This window comes from Pagrus pagrus, assembly GCF_965226575.1.
Source record: "Pagrus pagrus genome assembly, chromosome: 19".
Classification (NCBI taxonomy): Eukaryota; Metazoa; Chordata; class Actinopteri; order Spariformes; family Sparidae; genus Pagrus; species Pagrus pagrus.
Window position 1 is genome coordinate 25,472,359 of NC_140203.1, and position 17,939 is coordinate 25,490,297.

Here is a 17,939-nt window from a genome sequence, read left to right on the forward strand (position 1 = left end):
ATTTTTGAATGGAGCTAGGATTGTAGCCTCTTAAGCCACTATGACGGAATAACTTCACAGTCTGTATGGAGAAAGGGAACAGGGGACATAGCATGGCATGAGAATTGTATACATGTTGAGCAATAGTCATATCTCAGAACCACAGTACAAACGGTGTCAGACCTGCAGTTCTGGGCCTAAAGCTTCACTTCAATCTGTACCATCTATTGTGCTTTAGATCACTTCCCATGCCCATATGCAGTGGGGGTTGACAGGCCTAGACCTGGTTTAAAATTGACAGAACAGCTAGCCCTATGTGAAGACTCTGAAGGCTAACTGTGACAAACATGTACAAAGTTTAATACATTCCAACATCTGGTCAGGATACTGGCCTCACCAAGGTTTGTTAGCTCAACCTGTTGGGACGTTGAAAGGACATTGAACTGTGCACTTTGGTAGCAGTTGGAACAAATGAGGAAGCCAATGTGTCGTCATAGGATATTTAAATTAGAATTAACAGCTATTTTCTTAAACCATTATGTAACTATAAAACTACTTTTAAGCTTATGCTTAATAAGCAGCTGAAACACACAGTGCCTACTGTATTAGAATTTTATGCAATTTGAATTTTGAACTTTCTATAAAAGCAGGAAACACAGACCTGACCTAAAAACAATAATATAATTCTCCATAATAGTCCCCAGTGTCCACTTCTTGCTCTGAAGCCTCTCATTAAGCTGTGAGTAGAAGCGAAACAGCGGGTCCTCAAAGGGGTCACGTAGTTTGGCAGTTACACTCTGGTCAATAGAGACAGTCTGCAGTCCCCATTACTAGTTTGCCAAGGGAATCACTTCTCTGTGTCTAATATGAAACTCACATCACAAGTTAGGTAAAAACATGGAGCTGGGCTACATTCATGGAGTGAACACACATCTTCACACATTTCATCTAAAACAGTGACTTTAAGTGTAAAGTATCACATTTAATGCTTAGTGTTTCTATCACGTTGAGTGTATAAACTAAATAACAGTCTAATTCAATAGCAGTGATGAAGACTTATACATAAACCTTATGTGTTTATTCAATTATTAGATATAAAGTTAAGGTGAACTTCTATATAAATATGATGTGTTTTTCAAGTGTTTTTTTTTATTTAAGTAGATATTAAAGTAATTGGTGGTTCTGTCTCCAGTAATCAATCACACATTTAGTTATTAAACTGACTCAACATTTAAGCTAGGGTTGGTAAGTTATTCTAGAAGTATTTATTTTTTTCAAGAAAATCTGATCCGACAGCAATCAATAAATCAAATGCTCTGACAAATAAAAGGAAAAAAATCCAGGAACTGTGGTGGTTGCAGGCCTCGAATCAGCCCATCAACTTGTCTTAATGTGAAACGATTGGACAGGCTACCTGTCAGTCTGCCACGTATCCGCCTGCCTGAAAGCACTCTGTATGGACGCCTGTGCACTCTGTGCATGAATGAGCAAGACCAGGTGGATGTATTGCTTAAGCTATAAGCAAGCTAGTGGCACAAGAATGGCAGAGAAAGTGCAGCCAAAATGTTCCAATACCAATATACTAACCTGGCTGTAGTGAGTACTAACAATAGTCATGATCACTATTTACGATCGTAAGGATAATGTTAGCTGTTTTCTTACATGTGAGTGAGACATGAGATAGTTGGGTATGGTTAGCGATGACAATGATGCTCTACGCTAAGTACACAGCAGTAGCAGTAGCAGCAGTAGTGACAGACCGTTGTTCAGCAGCTAACTGGGTGGCACAGAGCACACAGCCTGAGCCCGATAAAAGAGCCGCCGGAGCAGCAACAGACTCCTTTAGCGGCTAACGTTAGCACAAAGACATGTAGTTAAAACAGTCCATTTTGTGTACAAGTTAAGAATAGATCCTCTGATGTGCAAAAGATAATCATATAGTTGGACTGTATTGATGTCTGTTAATACCCACCTTTTACTTTCTCCTCATCTTGAATTGTTATACTACAGTAGGTTATTCATAACAATGTTAATTCTCAAAATCACTGCAGTGCTAATGATACATTGAGATCAGAGGTTGTGTGGAGTGTGAGGCACTCTCCCCCAGGGAGAATTAAGGGGGAGACGCAGAGGGAGGCAGGTATTAGCACCCGTCATATAATGATATTATTGGCCAATTTATCTAACCTGTTCAAAAAGTATGACTATGAATTGAATTTGTAATATAATTATTGGTATGCAGTGATATAAATGTGATCAAACAAAAACAAAGCAGCAGCAAACACATCTGCAAGAATTAGTCTTGTAGGGATATTCTGAGACTTACCCAAATATATGGTTCCTCCTATACCGATTAAAGAAGCTGCACTGTGGTAGAGTGGCAGAGGGATGTACATGACATCATCTTCCGTCACTCCAAATGCCCAAAAACCCGCTGCTGCCTTCAGGCTCTGTAGGTGAGTAATCACTGCAGCCTTAGGGAGCCCTGGGAAATTTTTAAAGACAGAATACTCCATTACATGACATTGTAAAATAAACATTTGATAATTTTGGTCCATTTCAACTGCATTGCTGCTCTTTTACATATAGTGCTATAGCATGGGAATGGAGTACATAGCCATCTGCTACCTCCATGACAATGAACACAATGTCAGTGAAACCAGAGTCTAATGCTGTCAACATGTAAATGATACCAAACCATTAGATGCTCTTTCACCCTGTTTTAAAAGGTCTCCCTCTCTTTTAAAACCACTCATCAGGTCACAGTGGTATGCGTGTGGTGCTGACGATGATGACAGCAGAATTAACTTAAGTCAAAGCATCACTGTTTTAACAGTCTCATGACGGCTGTTAGAAACAAATGTTTAGTGTCTTTCTACAAATCCTGATAACAGGGTAAATTCAGACAGATTTGAATGAAAACACATGCCAGCTATCTCAAAATGTATGAATGAAACCGTGTGGCACAAGCTTTTATTGACTCAGTTTTCATGGTGCAGTAAGGCAGAATATTCAAACCAAAGCTTAACCCCTTAAAATGGACTGAAAATGTAAAAAAATGTAACAATGCAATTTCTTGCTAAGGCTGAGATACTTGAGTTGTGACATGAACAGCCGTGACTTTTTAAGTCATGCAGCATAAATGATTTTCCACAGTTGTAGAAAGGTAGAATACTTTTATCTTGATGATGTGTTGGATGTGTGCTGGTTCACCACGGTCCCCCGCAGCACTTCATCATTCTACTCAATACTAAACCTTTTTCTCATAATGGCTAAAATAAGGCATGAGTGCAGTTCCCATTCAGAACGTGCCTGTTGGATTGCTTGGCCTCTGGTATTACTGGTTTCCCAAGAACATGTCATCCAAACTACTTCACACTCTCAACTAATGGCTTCGTATCTACAAACGTTAACATTAAAACTCTTAATAGCAAACGCCTCATTAGGTATAACCAACATGGCTGTGGGTATAAAAGTAGTCTAGGGGCGGCACCCAATGGTTATTTTTCAGCTAATTTACCCAGAATAAACATCAAAAGCTTTGTCGTTAATATTTCAATATCATTTAGTTATGGTATTAATAACAACAAAAGTAAACAGAAAATATAAAATGGCTGAATAACAACATCAGATGGTGTGTAAGGTAACAATAATGTTATGTTACCAACAGCAGCTATCCAGAAATTACATAAACATGGTGGCAATGAATAAACTGTTAGCTTTGGAGAAAGCGATATGTAGTGAGAGCCAACACTTACACTAATGTTGATTTCTTTGAGGCAGCTTTAAAACGTGTTGCTACGGCCCCTTTCCACAGCGGCGCATACATTGCATAGCGATGCCCCTTAGGGGCATGCCAAATGCAATCTAGGCCTATAAGGTTATTGTGAAGGTGAGGGGCCTTTTCCTGACACTCCTGCACTGTGTTGGCAGTCGCACTGATAAGATAACAGGCAGCACTACAGTTGTTTAAGTAAGACAATAGTATGATTACAAGTGGTTAGCACCTAGCTAGCTAACCAAAGAACTCATCTGCAGCAACAGCCATCCTAACATTGGCTTAATATTGGTTTTATCTGTGGTTGTTAGCACATAGCTAACCACTGACAGATGACAGTAGACAGGTCGTACACCACGACACAGCTGGGCTGACAGCAGAAAGGATTGCTAACGAGCTTGTTGTTGTGTCAGATTTAAAAGGCAGTTTTTAGCAATGATAATCACCAGCAGCTAACAGCTTTTATGTCACTGACATTACAGGAGACGAGAAAACAATGAAGATTTTGCATAACACACAGGTAGAGTTAACAAAGGCCTAACAAGGTGCACACCATGTGAATTATATTTTTCTGACTCACTAAGTCTGTTGTCTCACATCTCATTTCTCCAAAACAAATCACATTCGCATTACATGCTTATGACCCGACATTCATATCAGGAGGAGGAGGGTGTAGTGGTGGAGTTCGATGAGAAGGCTGCCAAGACAGTGACCGCAGTTTTAGGCCACAGTTTCAGGAGACAATTTTCAGCTGTGTTTGTGGTAACAGAAATAGACATTTTTGACACAGGAAGTCGGGACATCTCCGTCTGTGTTTGTAGTAACCAAAACAAGTATTTTAAGCCAAAACCTTATCTTTTCCTGGCCCTAATCAAGAGTTTTCTTGTTCCCAAACCTCGCTCGGTTGTTATTGTCGTTTACATTATAATCATGAGCCTACGTGATTGCTGTGGGATTTTTGTGGACCAAATATTTGTTCTACTTGAATAAATTTGCCTTTACCTTACCCTCTGACATCCGAGGTCTTACTGTAAATGTGAAAAGATAATTTCACTCAAACATTACAGCCCAAAGTTTAAGGCTACACTTTTGAATGAATCAAAATAAATCTCCTTGAGATCTGTTAGAGCTGTAAGCTATTTTGCCAAGACAGCTTAAATATAAACTTGTAGGTTTATGCAACAGTTTGGTTTAGTCACCGTTGTTCATACACTGAGAGGTTCACAGAGTGTTTAATCTTTTAGTGCACAGCAGTATTATCTCTCACCAGACAAGCGCAACCAGATTTTAACCCTAACCCTATTTTTGGTGCTTACAAGTAAATTATTTATTGAGTGAAATTTTCAAGGAGGCGCACCATTCACTCGGCAAAATAAAATGTCAAAAATATCAGTGATAGGCTCAACCCATCGCCGATAGACGATAGATTCGTCCAATCGCCCAACCCTAACAGCAACAGTACATGATAAACACTGCAAGCACCATGCCATGACATAGAATCCTCTGTTGGTCGATGATATTTTCCTAAAAAAAGACCACATGTGTAGAAAACCAGACTCACCGGTTGTTCCAGAGGTGAAGATGTACAAGGTGGGGGATTTGAGGGAAGTGCAGGAACGTAGCACGGCTGGTACAGGCCGGTCAGAGGCAGCATCGATCTTATCCAAGAGAGTTTGCACCTGTGTGTGCTCACTCTGGTTCTTCATGGCCCACACCTGAATGTCGTCCTCAAGCAGGCTGCTAAGGATGCCATCCAGACTCTCCACTAAATCTTAGAGATGGAGACAGCCAAGCCAGATTTTTAAGAAAAGGAAACTTTGAATTATACCTTACCTACCCTTCTCAGCTAGCTGCTTTCTACTTTCTCCTAAAGATTTAATTGTAGGTGTGTGCTGTAAACAAATGTGATTTTTGAGTGTGTGACTTGGAGATCAGAGCAAATATGGAACTAATAATTTAGTACGTTATACGATTTCCTATCATAAAAAATGACTGAAATTATACACTGATGTCATGAACCTCCACTGCCAGGTGTGAAGTCTACTATGTAAGAAGTATTTCACAATACAGCACCCCTCCTGACTGGGACCATGTAAATGATTACAAAATGTATGTGCTTGTGCAATATTTTATGGTGGTGTGTGTCTCGATTCAAAGGATACATCCAGAAGAGTTCTCTGACGCAACACAAAGTAACATTACATAACATGTGCTATTTTTTTTTCTAGACTGTGAAAAGAAATGGAACAGCAGTGGGCCATCACTCAGAGCATTATATCCACCACCCATGCAATCTACTATGTGGTGATCTATGAAACCTACTCCCTACAAGCTCCCAAAGCTCCTGAAGGAATTATAATGTAGCAGAACAATGACCATAAATTGATCATCCCTCCTGAGTGATCCACTCAAAGGCGGACAGCTATAGAGTGGTGTAGTTTGTATTCCTAAAAGCCAGAAATCAGTTAGGACTTTTTCTTTGCAAATCCAATTCCCTTGTCTCACAGTCTATGGGTTTTTCTAATTGGTGTGTGGTTAGCATGGGCTGATGATATTAACACGTTTTGTTCCATAACATGTACATAATGTACTGTCTCCTAATTTGATGTGAAGCGCTTACGTGTGTTTAAAACAGCGGTTGCTAACAAGTGTCTAAATGAGACTACAGAGGTTGTTGGGGACATTAAACGTCATCACAGCGAACACAGAGACTCATCTACTCACTGGTCCGTCTTTACAGGCCCACTTTAGTTACAAACTATTATAACTCTGACTTTAACTCAACTTGTACATTGATCAGTTTATATAAAACATGTATAGTAATTGTGTAGTAAGACGCTTATTGGTGGTGACGTTTAAGTCATGTGACCGTGATGTAGACGGTTTTTAGCCTAGCATTAGCTTTTTACCTCTAGTGATTTAATTTACGCTTTGAAATCACAAAGTGGTGTTCATCTGTGAAGATTATCTTAATGAACAAAATGTTTAGTATCATAAAATTGAGTTTGACACAGAGCTTATGTTGGTCAATAATCCAAAATCCAACCAGGGCGATGCTAACTTCCAGGTTGGCCTACAAAGATACATCATCCCTACACCACTCCATAAGCCTGTCAGTTCACACCTGGCATTGACATGTGTGTCGACATGCTTCTCAAGGGACCACTTGTGATTGGATCTCAATACCCTGGACGTAATGTTTTTTACACCAAGAATGAAAGAATGTGTAACATTTGCCAAATTTACAAAAAGGCCCAAATATTTGAGAATTTGTCAGAGACCTTTTAGGGAGTCTGGGGTTTTCCTCCACAGTCGACGAAAAGTAGCCTATATTGGTTACTGTTTACATGTTAAGATGTTGTCTTCATTCATAAGTTTTGTGTAAATGGTGATATCAGATGAACCAGTGTGTTCAAACAGCTTCTAAACGTTGGCAGGTAAGACACATTTGGACACTGAAGCAGATGGGCTGGTACAGTGATGAGACAATTCTGCACAATTCTACAACGGTTATGTAGGCCGAACTAATGTTACAAAATATTGGTTCAGGACAGCTAATTAGAAGGCTGCTTGATTTAAAAGTTATTGGCAATATAAACTGGAAGACACATTTCTTTCAAATGATTATAAATGATTAATTAGGAAAGTTGGAAGTGACAAAATTCTACAAAACCTTCACCGTATCATCAGGTTTAAACTTGCCTGAAGTATCTTTCCTTTTGTCCACAAAGAGTTTATGAGATGAGGAGGCAGTGGATTTGAAATAAATAATAATGTGGAGAATATTACATGACAGATGTGCTGTTTGATTATACTGCATAACAATTCTAAACTGGATTAAACAGACTGAAAGGAAGCTGCAAAGAGCTGCGAAGGATCTCCAGCACTTTTCCCAGAGTTGTGAAACACTGCTGCACCAAACGGGGAGAGTCCCGTTATTGGCACCTCTCTCTCATCATCTTAAATATAATGAATTAAAACACTAATTCTAATTATTAGGAGTACACCTGCATCAAACATAGTATATCAAACTAACAATATGTAACTCGTGTTGCAAGGGGTCTTTCTACCTAACCAAATCAGAAGACAGCAAATATAATCGTGATAATAGTGATCAGGGGATTATGTAATAATTGTGATAGGCATGTGGCATGCCAAAGTTTGAAAACGTTTGGGAATCACTACTCTAGAATCTGATTGTAATTGAATTATAAACCCTAGAATGAGATTTTATTCTATAAGTAATGGCTTCAGAATCAGATTTTGCTCAATAACTCTCAACCATAAGTTCTTGAATCTGGTTATTTATCAGATTCCTTAACTCTACAAATATATATTTACATATATACAAACACACACACACAAGCGTGTCATCCTTTTTTTGGCCAAATACAGATCTGCCGCCATGAAAAGCAAACAAATCTAGTTAGCTCAAATGTTATTATAAAATCGAGGCTTGGAAAACATGGAGTGACAATCCACCAAGCCCAAAAGCTGTAAAGAGCACCAATCAGAGAGCTTTAAAGAGAGAGTCTTTCCACAGTGACATGACTCTCCCTCTGTTGTGATAAAATAAAAATAAAAAAGGAAATAAAATATATTTCAACTTGCAGGATCCTCAATGCTCTTGAGTAAGATCTCGCTTTATAGTCACAACTGTCATGAACAGATGAACGGCTTCAATAAATTAAAATATATATATAAATATAAAAATTTCCTCTTGTAACACTGCTTATATATGGCACCATATCTTATTGATGCCTGACTCTTTTCTGTCTCCTTCATTTAACCAGGTCAAAGTCTCATTGAGATTAAAATCTTGTTTCAGACAATACAAACAAATACAATACACCACACAGAATGAACACAATATCAATCAATATCAATATAAGGTCATGGACAAGAAATCCAGTTAAGATGCATAAACAGGTACAGTTTCAGTGAAAATGTAGGAGTAATCACGATGACGACAATTTTCTCAGTCCTTTAGAATGAACTTAAATTCCCCCATAGTAATCAGCCATGTAGTCAGCTGTTCCAGTTATTCCATGAATCATTCCCCTGTTGCATTTGGGTTGTAGTCAGGACAGTGTCCCTGACCAACATCATGCTTATTTGGTTGAGCAATGATGAGCCAATGTGGATCCAGTCACATGGCTGCAGCATGATAATTCTATTAACTGTAGAAACAGGATTCTTCCAGTGACAAATAGGTGGAAGCTGAATAAGTATGTATTAAATAAAATGGACAGCAAATATTACACATTAAATTATAGTCCCTTTCACCCTTTTCAAGGCAGGCGTCTTGCGCCGATATTCCGCCTCACCCTACGTTTGAAAGTTACAGTGGGGCGACAGTTTGTTCCACCTCTGATCCGCCAGTGGAGGTAGTAACAGAGCCGTAACAGAGGAGCGAAGACGTCTGTGTGTAAGGGTAAGCCGGCAGCACAGGATAGGAGTGTGTCGGTCTGATGGTGTCCACAGTCTGACAACTAAATAGATCCTTCACTCATGAAATAAAAGAGAAATGTCCCACTAATCTTTTTTTATTAACTTAACATACATTTTTTTTTGGTAATATAAGTTTATTAAGGCACACTCACACTTCACTTGGTTGCTCCGTACCGTTCCGAAGCATGATTGTCCCTCCTCCCTATTCCCCTGCTGGCCTGCACTCACATTGCTCCGGCCGCAACCGGTCCAGAGCATAGTTACCTTTTGTACATACGTCATCATGTCATAGCGTGGTCGCAGCACAATGGAGAACAACACAGAGAACATGGCTTTACTGACTTTTTTGTGGCTTATTTTGTGTCGTTATGGTCATAGACAGCCCTCTCACATTCCTGGATTTGATAATGCAAGGCGGCGTAATATGCATGATTATACTTGGTGCCTGTGCTTGTGCTTGTGCATGAGCAACCATACCGTGCTGAGGCACACCTCTTCCAACCGTGCCAGGGCCAAGAAAGTGTACCAATGCACGGTATGGAGCGCTCACACCAGTCAAACAAACTGGACTTGCCTAGTGTGAGTGCGCCCTTAAACTACTCTCCTGAGAGGGGCTACCTAAAAACTTGGTATTTCGCCCATATGAGCATTGTTTTGCAGGACGTTGTAGTGCGCCCTTCTGCGAGCTCCGTGTCTGTCTCAACCCGTGCTCTGAGTGCATATTGTTTTCCGATAATGGCAGCGTTTCCCAGATTCAATCGTTCTTAAGGACTTAAGAAGGCTCTTAAGAAGGGTTCGGCTAGGAAGGAGCACTAAGATACGGGTGTTTCCCAGATGCGTTCTTAACTGCCTTCTTAGGAGAACCTTAAGATCAAGCCAAAGAAGCTTCTTAAGAAGCTCTTAGTGGGAGCTGTCCACCGCGCTGCTGCTGAAACTGAATCAATCGATGCCAGGCAAATCGATCACCCACCTCTTTATCAGCGCATAAAGTCTAGTTTATGCTTCTGCGTCGCAGCGACGGCGTAGCTACGTTGTCGACCCTACGCCGTCATTCAGCATTCGAAGTTCTGCGTCGAGGGAACGCGTTGTTCTGCAATTCACCGCCAGTCACACACAGCGCCCCGTGGTCCCCCCACACAGGTGCAATTAGGCTACGTATGTATCGTGGAAGGGGGGGGGTGAATTGGAATGAGGGTGCCATCCACCACACCGATCACCCGGGGGGTCCCAGCCACTGCGTGGAAGCCTTGGTGGACCTGGCGGACCTCGTCCCGTGTGGTGGGCAGCTTTATGTGGGTCCGGGCATGGTGCAGGAGAATCGGTGTCACAGCTGCCACACTCCGTGACACCGATGCCTTGCTGAGGCCGGTGCCGTCCCCCACCACCTCCAGGAAGCTCCCAACTGCGTAAAAACACAGCGCAGCCAGGAGCTGCACCTCCGGGCTGAGGCCAAAATTGCAGCGGGTTGCTCTCTGGATGTGTGGGGACACCGAGTGATCAGCCGTTGGATCTCCGCACGGGGCAGCCGGTACTTTGCCTGGACAGCCCGGTCTGACAGCACGTCCAGTGGGGAGAAGTGCTGACGCACGTATGCATTTATGCAAACCGTCTGGCTTCGCGCACGGCGACGCTGTTGGTTCGCAGCGAGAATGTGCTGTATTGTAGCCATGGTTTATCACACACGCGGACTTTGGCAACGAGTAGCAGGTGAAGCCTCTCTGGATGAGGTTCAGCTGAGTTCAATGAAATCTGTTTCCTTGATATCTGTGAATTGCCACAGGGTTGTTGTTTTTTTACGTGTAGTACTATAAACTCATATATTCAGACGTGTGTGAAAAACTTAAACGTGTAATTCAACAGAAGTTTTTTTTTCTTCTTCTATTAACCTATGTGTCTTGCGCCAGTGGCCCACAGCTACGAGCGCATTTCAACATTGAGCATTGTTTTATTATTTCGAAAAGTGGAGGATATAAATTTCCCTGACGCGGCTTGATCACTGAGCATTTGGTCGCTAAGAAGGCTGTTAAGAGTGGGTCAGCTCGATCTTACATTTCCTTCTTAGTGAAAGATCTTCTTAAGCTAAGAGCGACTCTGGGAAACACATCCTTCTTTCACAGCGTTCTTAAGAGCGCTCCTAAGAAGATCTTAGCACTTAAGAGCTTCTTAACGAATCTGGGAAACGCGGCCAATTTATGTATTTAACCTCATGGAAGGTGATATTCTGCCTTGTAAGACCGGTTAGGTGGCTTTATGAGAAGCACTCTACTGGAAACTTTTCAGAAAGGTAGGTCTGTAAGTGATTTAGTAGGTATAAGGTACTCAATTGAAATGAAGTGCTGTCTGATTGAATACTGAAATTGACTCCGGTGTGGGTGACCATAGTTCGCGTGGAAGTAAGGTTTTGTTTTATAGCTTGTTGCCATTACACTTCATAAATGTATTGTTTTCAGGTATTTACAAGAATATTTCCAATTTTCAGCCGCAGTTTGGTTAGGTTCAGGCAATACAACTACTTGGTTAGGTTTAGATAATAAAACCACTTAAATACTGAGTTAGACTTAGTTATTAAAAATACTCGGATAGGTTTTCACCTAATCACCTAAATTGAAAATAATCTCTGTCTGACGTCACAAGTGATGAGATACCCAATGCAAGCCAACGAGAACGCACATCAGGCAATCAACACTTGACCCAGGACATCCCCACGCAAAATACCAAGTCTTTAAGGAGTCCTCTCCTGAGACCCTTCTTTTATAGTTGGAAGAAAACACATGTGATGGAAACTTGTTGTGTGTCTTAAATACATTTTTAGATCACTGATGGTTGATTGTAAACAACAATAAATGTTAGCACTGAATTCAGTTTTTACCCCCTCACAATTTCATATTCGGGGCCCTTTTGCGTCTTAGGCAAAGACCACGGGTAGAAAGTTCCAAATGTATCGACCTCTAGCATTAACATCAATGCTAGCAGTTATATTGTCCCTGGTTGTTTTTCACTATTACGGTTAGTTTTGAGTTACAACCTATTTTTGATCCATTTATATTTTGCCTTAGGCTATGGGAATGTCTGAAACTGTTTTATTACAAATAAAAAATTATGATAAGGCTTAGGCTATCCGCCATTTATTTAATTTGGTTGTTTTCTTCCCAAAAGTTACAAAGGAAGGCTTGCTGGGGAAATTTGTTTGACCAATGGCCTTGCTTTCCCCCTGCTGCATTAACAATCTAGGGACATGCATCAACAACAGCGAGATCAGATGAAAATGTCAAAAAGTAAAGAAGGAGCTGAAAAGCAGGGATTAGACGCTCAGGCTTCTAAATACAAAAAAAATCCTGCTTGGCCATCATGATCCTCAAGTGCTGCAGTGTTGATTTGAGGAGCACACAGAAGCAGTAAGATTGAGGTTTAATTAATAAAAGGCTATGACGGCTATGTGTTCATTTACAATTTGCTTGAGCTTACAAAACGACCCCACTGACAGAAAAGATGTTTTAGCCTACTATTTAATGCATATTGATGCATTTTACAAGTTTCCTTTTCAGTGCCTAATGAAATGTGTCCTGGAATACAGGTAGACTTTCCAAACTTCCCATTCCAAAACCTGACCTTATGTTCAGAATCACCTGTCATTATAAGACCAGCAACCAGCAAGTACTACAGTGCTGAAGCTACTGGGCTATGCTACATCCTTTAGAGTCTGTCAGCCTATGTATTTTAAAAAGGCTATGTGTGACAAAATCCAAATAATGCAATGATCTTATTGAAGGATTCTGCAGGATTGTCTAAATGGCCCTAAATTCATGTATTTTAAGGACATCTTTCGGATTAATAGGATCTTTAATACAAGCAGAGCAACCTGCCTCTGTACAGATGAAGCCTCATAAAACTTCCCGTTCCTCTGTAACGGGGCCCTAATTGGCCTGTGACGGGACCATGATGGCTGCGTGCTCAGACCTGGTAGAGTCTGTGATCACGTAGTGAACATGGGGCCGAATCGTAACACCCCCAAGCGCCATGTGTGGAAACCAGTTGCAATGGTTTATCTATCCACCAGGGGGAGCAGTGATGATGGAAGCTGAAGCGTTACTTCAGTGTGAAATCAGCTGTTCTTAGTGCATCATAGGCACACAGTATTTGAGGGTGTGAGAGAGTGTCTGAGCATATTTAATGATTATTAGGCTACCATGTCATGAGGTCATCAATATTATTAACGACTGGTGTTTGTTGGTCTATGAAGCAGTCAGTAGCCCTCTTCACACAAAGACTCCGCATTATCTGCACAGCAGAGCTCCGCCAACTCTCCGACTTTGTTTGTTCACACTGAACCAAGCAGCTCCAGAGTGAAGCCGCACCAGTGTGTCAATTCATACAGCACTCAGGCGCTGCGGATCCAAAAGAGGCGTGACGGTACACGTCATGATGATGATGTCTGTGTGGTTTTTTCAACGTGTTTCCCCCAGTGTCCTCCTGTTAATCTAAACATGTACCTGCTGACTGTTTATAATCATATGGATGCTGTTATAATGTGCTGTGATTGAGATCCTGACCCACCATGCATCCTGGAAAGTGACAAAGTTACGTTTCTCGCTCTAAATGACATAATTACATAATCACCATCAGTAAACAGGACGCTGTCTGACTCACTCGCGGGGACGGATGCTGTTTTCTGGGGGAAAGTTCACTGAAGTCTCGGTTGGGAGGGCTGACTGTCGCGGTGATTTTTTTCAAGACAGTGACTACAACAACACAATAGTGGAAGGAGACAAACACTTGGTGAGTTAAAGTTTTTTGCCGGGGACAGATGCTGTTTTTCGGGCTGAAATGTGATGAAGAGTCGGTAGGACAGACGGGATGACAGACAGGATGACAGACAGGATGACAGACACTCCATGTATAACTGCTGTATTATTTTCCTCATGTAAGTTGCCAGGCAGTACCAGTTCCTACGTTACTGTTGTTTGGTCCTGTAACGTTGCTTTGTGGGACATTTCCCTTTATTTCGTTTAGTGAAGGATCTGTTTAGTTGTCAGACTGTGAACACCATCAGATCAACACGCCCCCGCTCCTTGCCGCCAGCTTATCTATTTACACAGACGCCGGTTCGCCTCTGCTGCGACTCTGATACGACCTCCAGAGGCGCATCAGAGCCGCAGTGAAATTTCACCCCTCAGCGCATCTGAGACTTTCACACAGAGGAGGATGCAGGATCCACACCTCACTTCAACACCAACAAGCACAAGGGCACACAGGTGGACGCAAGTACATTTGCTATTTACACAAAGTGGTGTGGGGCGTGAAAATGACAACTGTATGGGTCACAAACTATGACACATGTGCTGGGCCAGGCATAAAATAGAGCCCTTAAAGTGTCAAACTAACTGGGAGTGGTTTGAGATTCGTACCAATACTGAACTAAGTGATAGTGAATAGTGATTAAGATGTGTAAACTAAAGGATCTCAGTACAACATAATTAATATAATAAGTTTATATGTCTAGACGAGTTTATTTGTTTTGAAAAATCATGGAATTACCTCAACTTGTCTTCTCAAATTCAGTCAACTTAAAGTTTAAAAGCAGCATGGACACTAACATGTTAAACAGTTTGTTTTTACAGTGCGATAACACCTGCAGCTCAGATTAGTCTGGGAGGCTGAGGAGTCAGACACATGCCTGTATGGAGGATCTGTAAGCTAGATGCTATTACAGAAGGTCATACAGAGATGAGAATAACCAGGCTGTGGTATTACTGTTCCAGCTGATTTGAAACCAGTAGAGTAATATGAATGTAAAATACCTATTGGCAGACTAGACAGTGTTATTGATGAGTGAAGTTAAATAATGGTAATTTAAACAAACAAAATATTAGCATATATAATGACTATGCTTGTTGTCAGACATTTGAATGAAAGGATCAATCCCCTCAGGGTTTTTATGAAGACAGTGGTATATGGGGCTCATGGTGCTAGCCCTTGTGAAACAGGTGAAGGTGAGAGCCTTACCTGAACCAACAACCAGAGTCTTGGCTCCGCAGGAGTTGAAGCAGTGCAGCAGAGACTTGGGCTTGATGTTAGTGTTGAGGAAAGCAATCGAGCAGCCGACCTTCGCCAACCCGAACCAAACGCACAGAAAGTCGGGCTCGTTGCTCATGAGCAAGGCAACACAGTCTCCTTTCTTCAATTTCACCCTCTCGAGGAAAACATTAGCGAGTCTGTTGCTGCGTGTCTCGATGTCCCGGTAGGTGTAGATGCTCCCATCGTAGATCACAAACGGCTTGTTAGGGATGCGTTGCGCCTGCTGGATGAATCTGTCCAGGACCGTAGACACGCTGGACGTCACCTTGAACAGCTCCAGTTTAACGCCGTACCTGATCACCTTCAGCAGAAAGAGGAGGTCCCTCCAAAAGTATGGGAAGTAGAGTCTCTGCAAAACGTGAGCGGAGATGAGCCCCGCGGCCAGAGCTGAGAGCCATCCCAGAGACAGAGCCATGTCCGCGGCTGTGAGGCAGTGAGAGCACACGGAGCAGACAGCCGGTGTCACTGCTTACAACACACACACACACACACACACACACACACACACACACACACACACACAGTTACATGTTTCAAGTCACAAACAGCGACTGTAGTTGTGATGTAAGCCAGCCTCTTGACCAGGCACGTTAAGCTGCCAAACATAAGACCGGAACATGAACCTGCCTTCAAAATAAAAGGGGGATTGACGTTTCAAACTTTGGCTCAGGGGCTTCTCCGATCACTTGGGCCCCTGGGCCTGTTCCCTGCGCGATGCCACAATAATCCATTATGAAAATAATCTACTGTGTCTGATTCAAAGCAGGCAGGAAGGAACAATTATTGAAAACTCTTGAAGGCACAAAAGTGTTTTCTCCTAATGACACTGAAGTACCAAACTGAATTTGGACTAATTTAAGGAAGAGTTCACTCTAAAATTCAGTTATCTTCTCCTCAACCCCATGCTGATGGAAAAGGTGAAGGAGCTTCTGGATCTTCACAGCAAAACAGCACTGCAGCATTCCCTAAACAACTGAAGTAGCTGGGGACTGAGAAAAACATCAAATGGCTCTATACAACTCATCCAGCCCCGCGAGATCCCAAATGTATTCACTGATTTTACATCAATAATACATTATTTACACCCTTATCAAATCAAAATCTTCACATAGCTGCTAAGCTAAAAGTAAAGTTTCTTTTTCAAATATACGTCATCAAATACCTGCTTTGAAAAACATATTTTGACAGAAATAGATGCATCCTGAATAATCATGTCAGTTTTGCTTAATATCACAAGCTTGTCTCACAGGGCTTTGCGTTATCTAACATTAGATAACATGAGCATTGCATTTTGAAGGGTAAACTCACTTCCTGTCTGGCTGATTTCTCAGGCAACTTGTCGATGGTGTCTCTGGGAGTGAAATCATGTGACAGTTGCTGTGGAGATGATTTGGAGCGCTTGCCGCGCTCTCTTCCACTGTTTAAAAGTCAGGAAACAGTGAGACACTGCAGAACAGGCTGCTGTGGCTCTGCTCAGGTTCTGCTGAAGACAGCACAGCAGGGATTGTTTACTGATTGTATATTTGTCTAAAATGAAAGCAACAGAAATGTGAAGTGTCTGTAATGTGTGGTCTAGTCCTTAGAATTATACTATAAAACACGATATATAACACGATATGAAATCACAATCATATAACAGATTGTTGTTATACTGTGAATGACAACATATGGTCGAGTCCATGTGGATCACATAATAAACTCACATATAACAAAGAAGTTTATTGAAGTGTGCAAATAGTATACATCTTTTAAACTAGAAATAAGAAGTATGCTTTCAGTGTACTTTTTACCACATATATACTTCACGAAAACGTATATTTAGCCTAAACTTGTACTTAATCTTTTGATTGAGATATGCAAAAGAAAAGTATAATTAAGTATACTTGTATGGCACAGAAGGTTTCTAACCCTAACCACTGTATTCTTACTGTGTTTGTTGGTTTTTGTTTTGAACTGGAATGTCAGTTTGAGTTGTCATTGTTATGCTTTTTGGCATCCAATACAGTCAAATGTATATTATATGTTAAATATATATGTGTATGTATGTTTATGTATGTATATATATATATATATATATATATAGCTTGCAGTATAAAACTATTAAAGTAATAATTTACTGAGGGTTTATGTATACCTATAAGTTCATTTGTTGTATAGTTCAGTTTAGTTGTAGTACAAAATAAAACAAAAACATCTAATATAAAACTCATCTAACATTTAAAGTATAGTCAGAAGTATACTTTTATAAACTTAAAATGGACCAATTTAGTCCAAAGAAATATTGAAGTACTACACTTGCAAGTATAGTACTAGTACATTGATGTTAGTGTACTTACTGCATAAAGCAGACTTGGGAAATATACTGAACTGTAAGTTTACTTGATAAAATGAACTTGAAGTACACTTCTTTTTCGTCAGGGGTTGGACTTCACCACATCAGGCTGACAACAATGTTAACAGCCAGTCTTATCAACACTGTGCACTACTGCACAGCTCTGCAGGACAGTGAAACCACATTTACAACTTGATAACAGCAAATGATGTTAACAGTACACAGTGCTGACTGTGGAGGTAAGTTAACAGTCTCTGGTGTGTGTCACTCAACATACAACATAGGCCTTAACATAGCTATACTGTATTCTTGTAGTTTTACCAT

The 17,939-nt window shown here is 41.0% G+C and overlaps 1 protein-coding gene across 2 annotated transcripts in view; it reads right to left on the minus strand.

The window, feature by feature from the left end:
• Window positions 1-16,635, minus strand: part of slc27a6 (solute carrier family 27 member 6) — a 43,519-nt gene extending 26,884 nt beyond the window's left edge. Inside the window, exons 1-4 of one of the 2 annotated variants that reach the window (XM_084383396.1) lie at window positions 16,592-16,635; window positions 15,212-15,751; window positions 5,319-5,528; window positions 2,306-2,464 (exon numbers count right to left, since the gene is read on the minus strand). In XM_084383396.1, coding sequence (XP_084239522.1) covers window positions 2,306-2,464; window positions 5,319-5,528; window positions 15,212-15,698 — 856 coding nt within the window. In that variant the 5' untranslated portion in view covers window positions 15,699-15,751; window positions 16,592-16,635. The remainder of the gene's footprint in view (window positions 1-2,305; window positions 2,465-5,318; window positions 5,529-15,211; window positions 15,752-16,591) is intronic. The other variant, XM_084383395.1, reaches the window with a different exon arrangement.
• Between the last annotated feature and the right edge of the window lie 1,304 nt (window positions 16,636-17,939).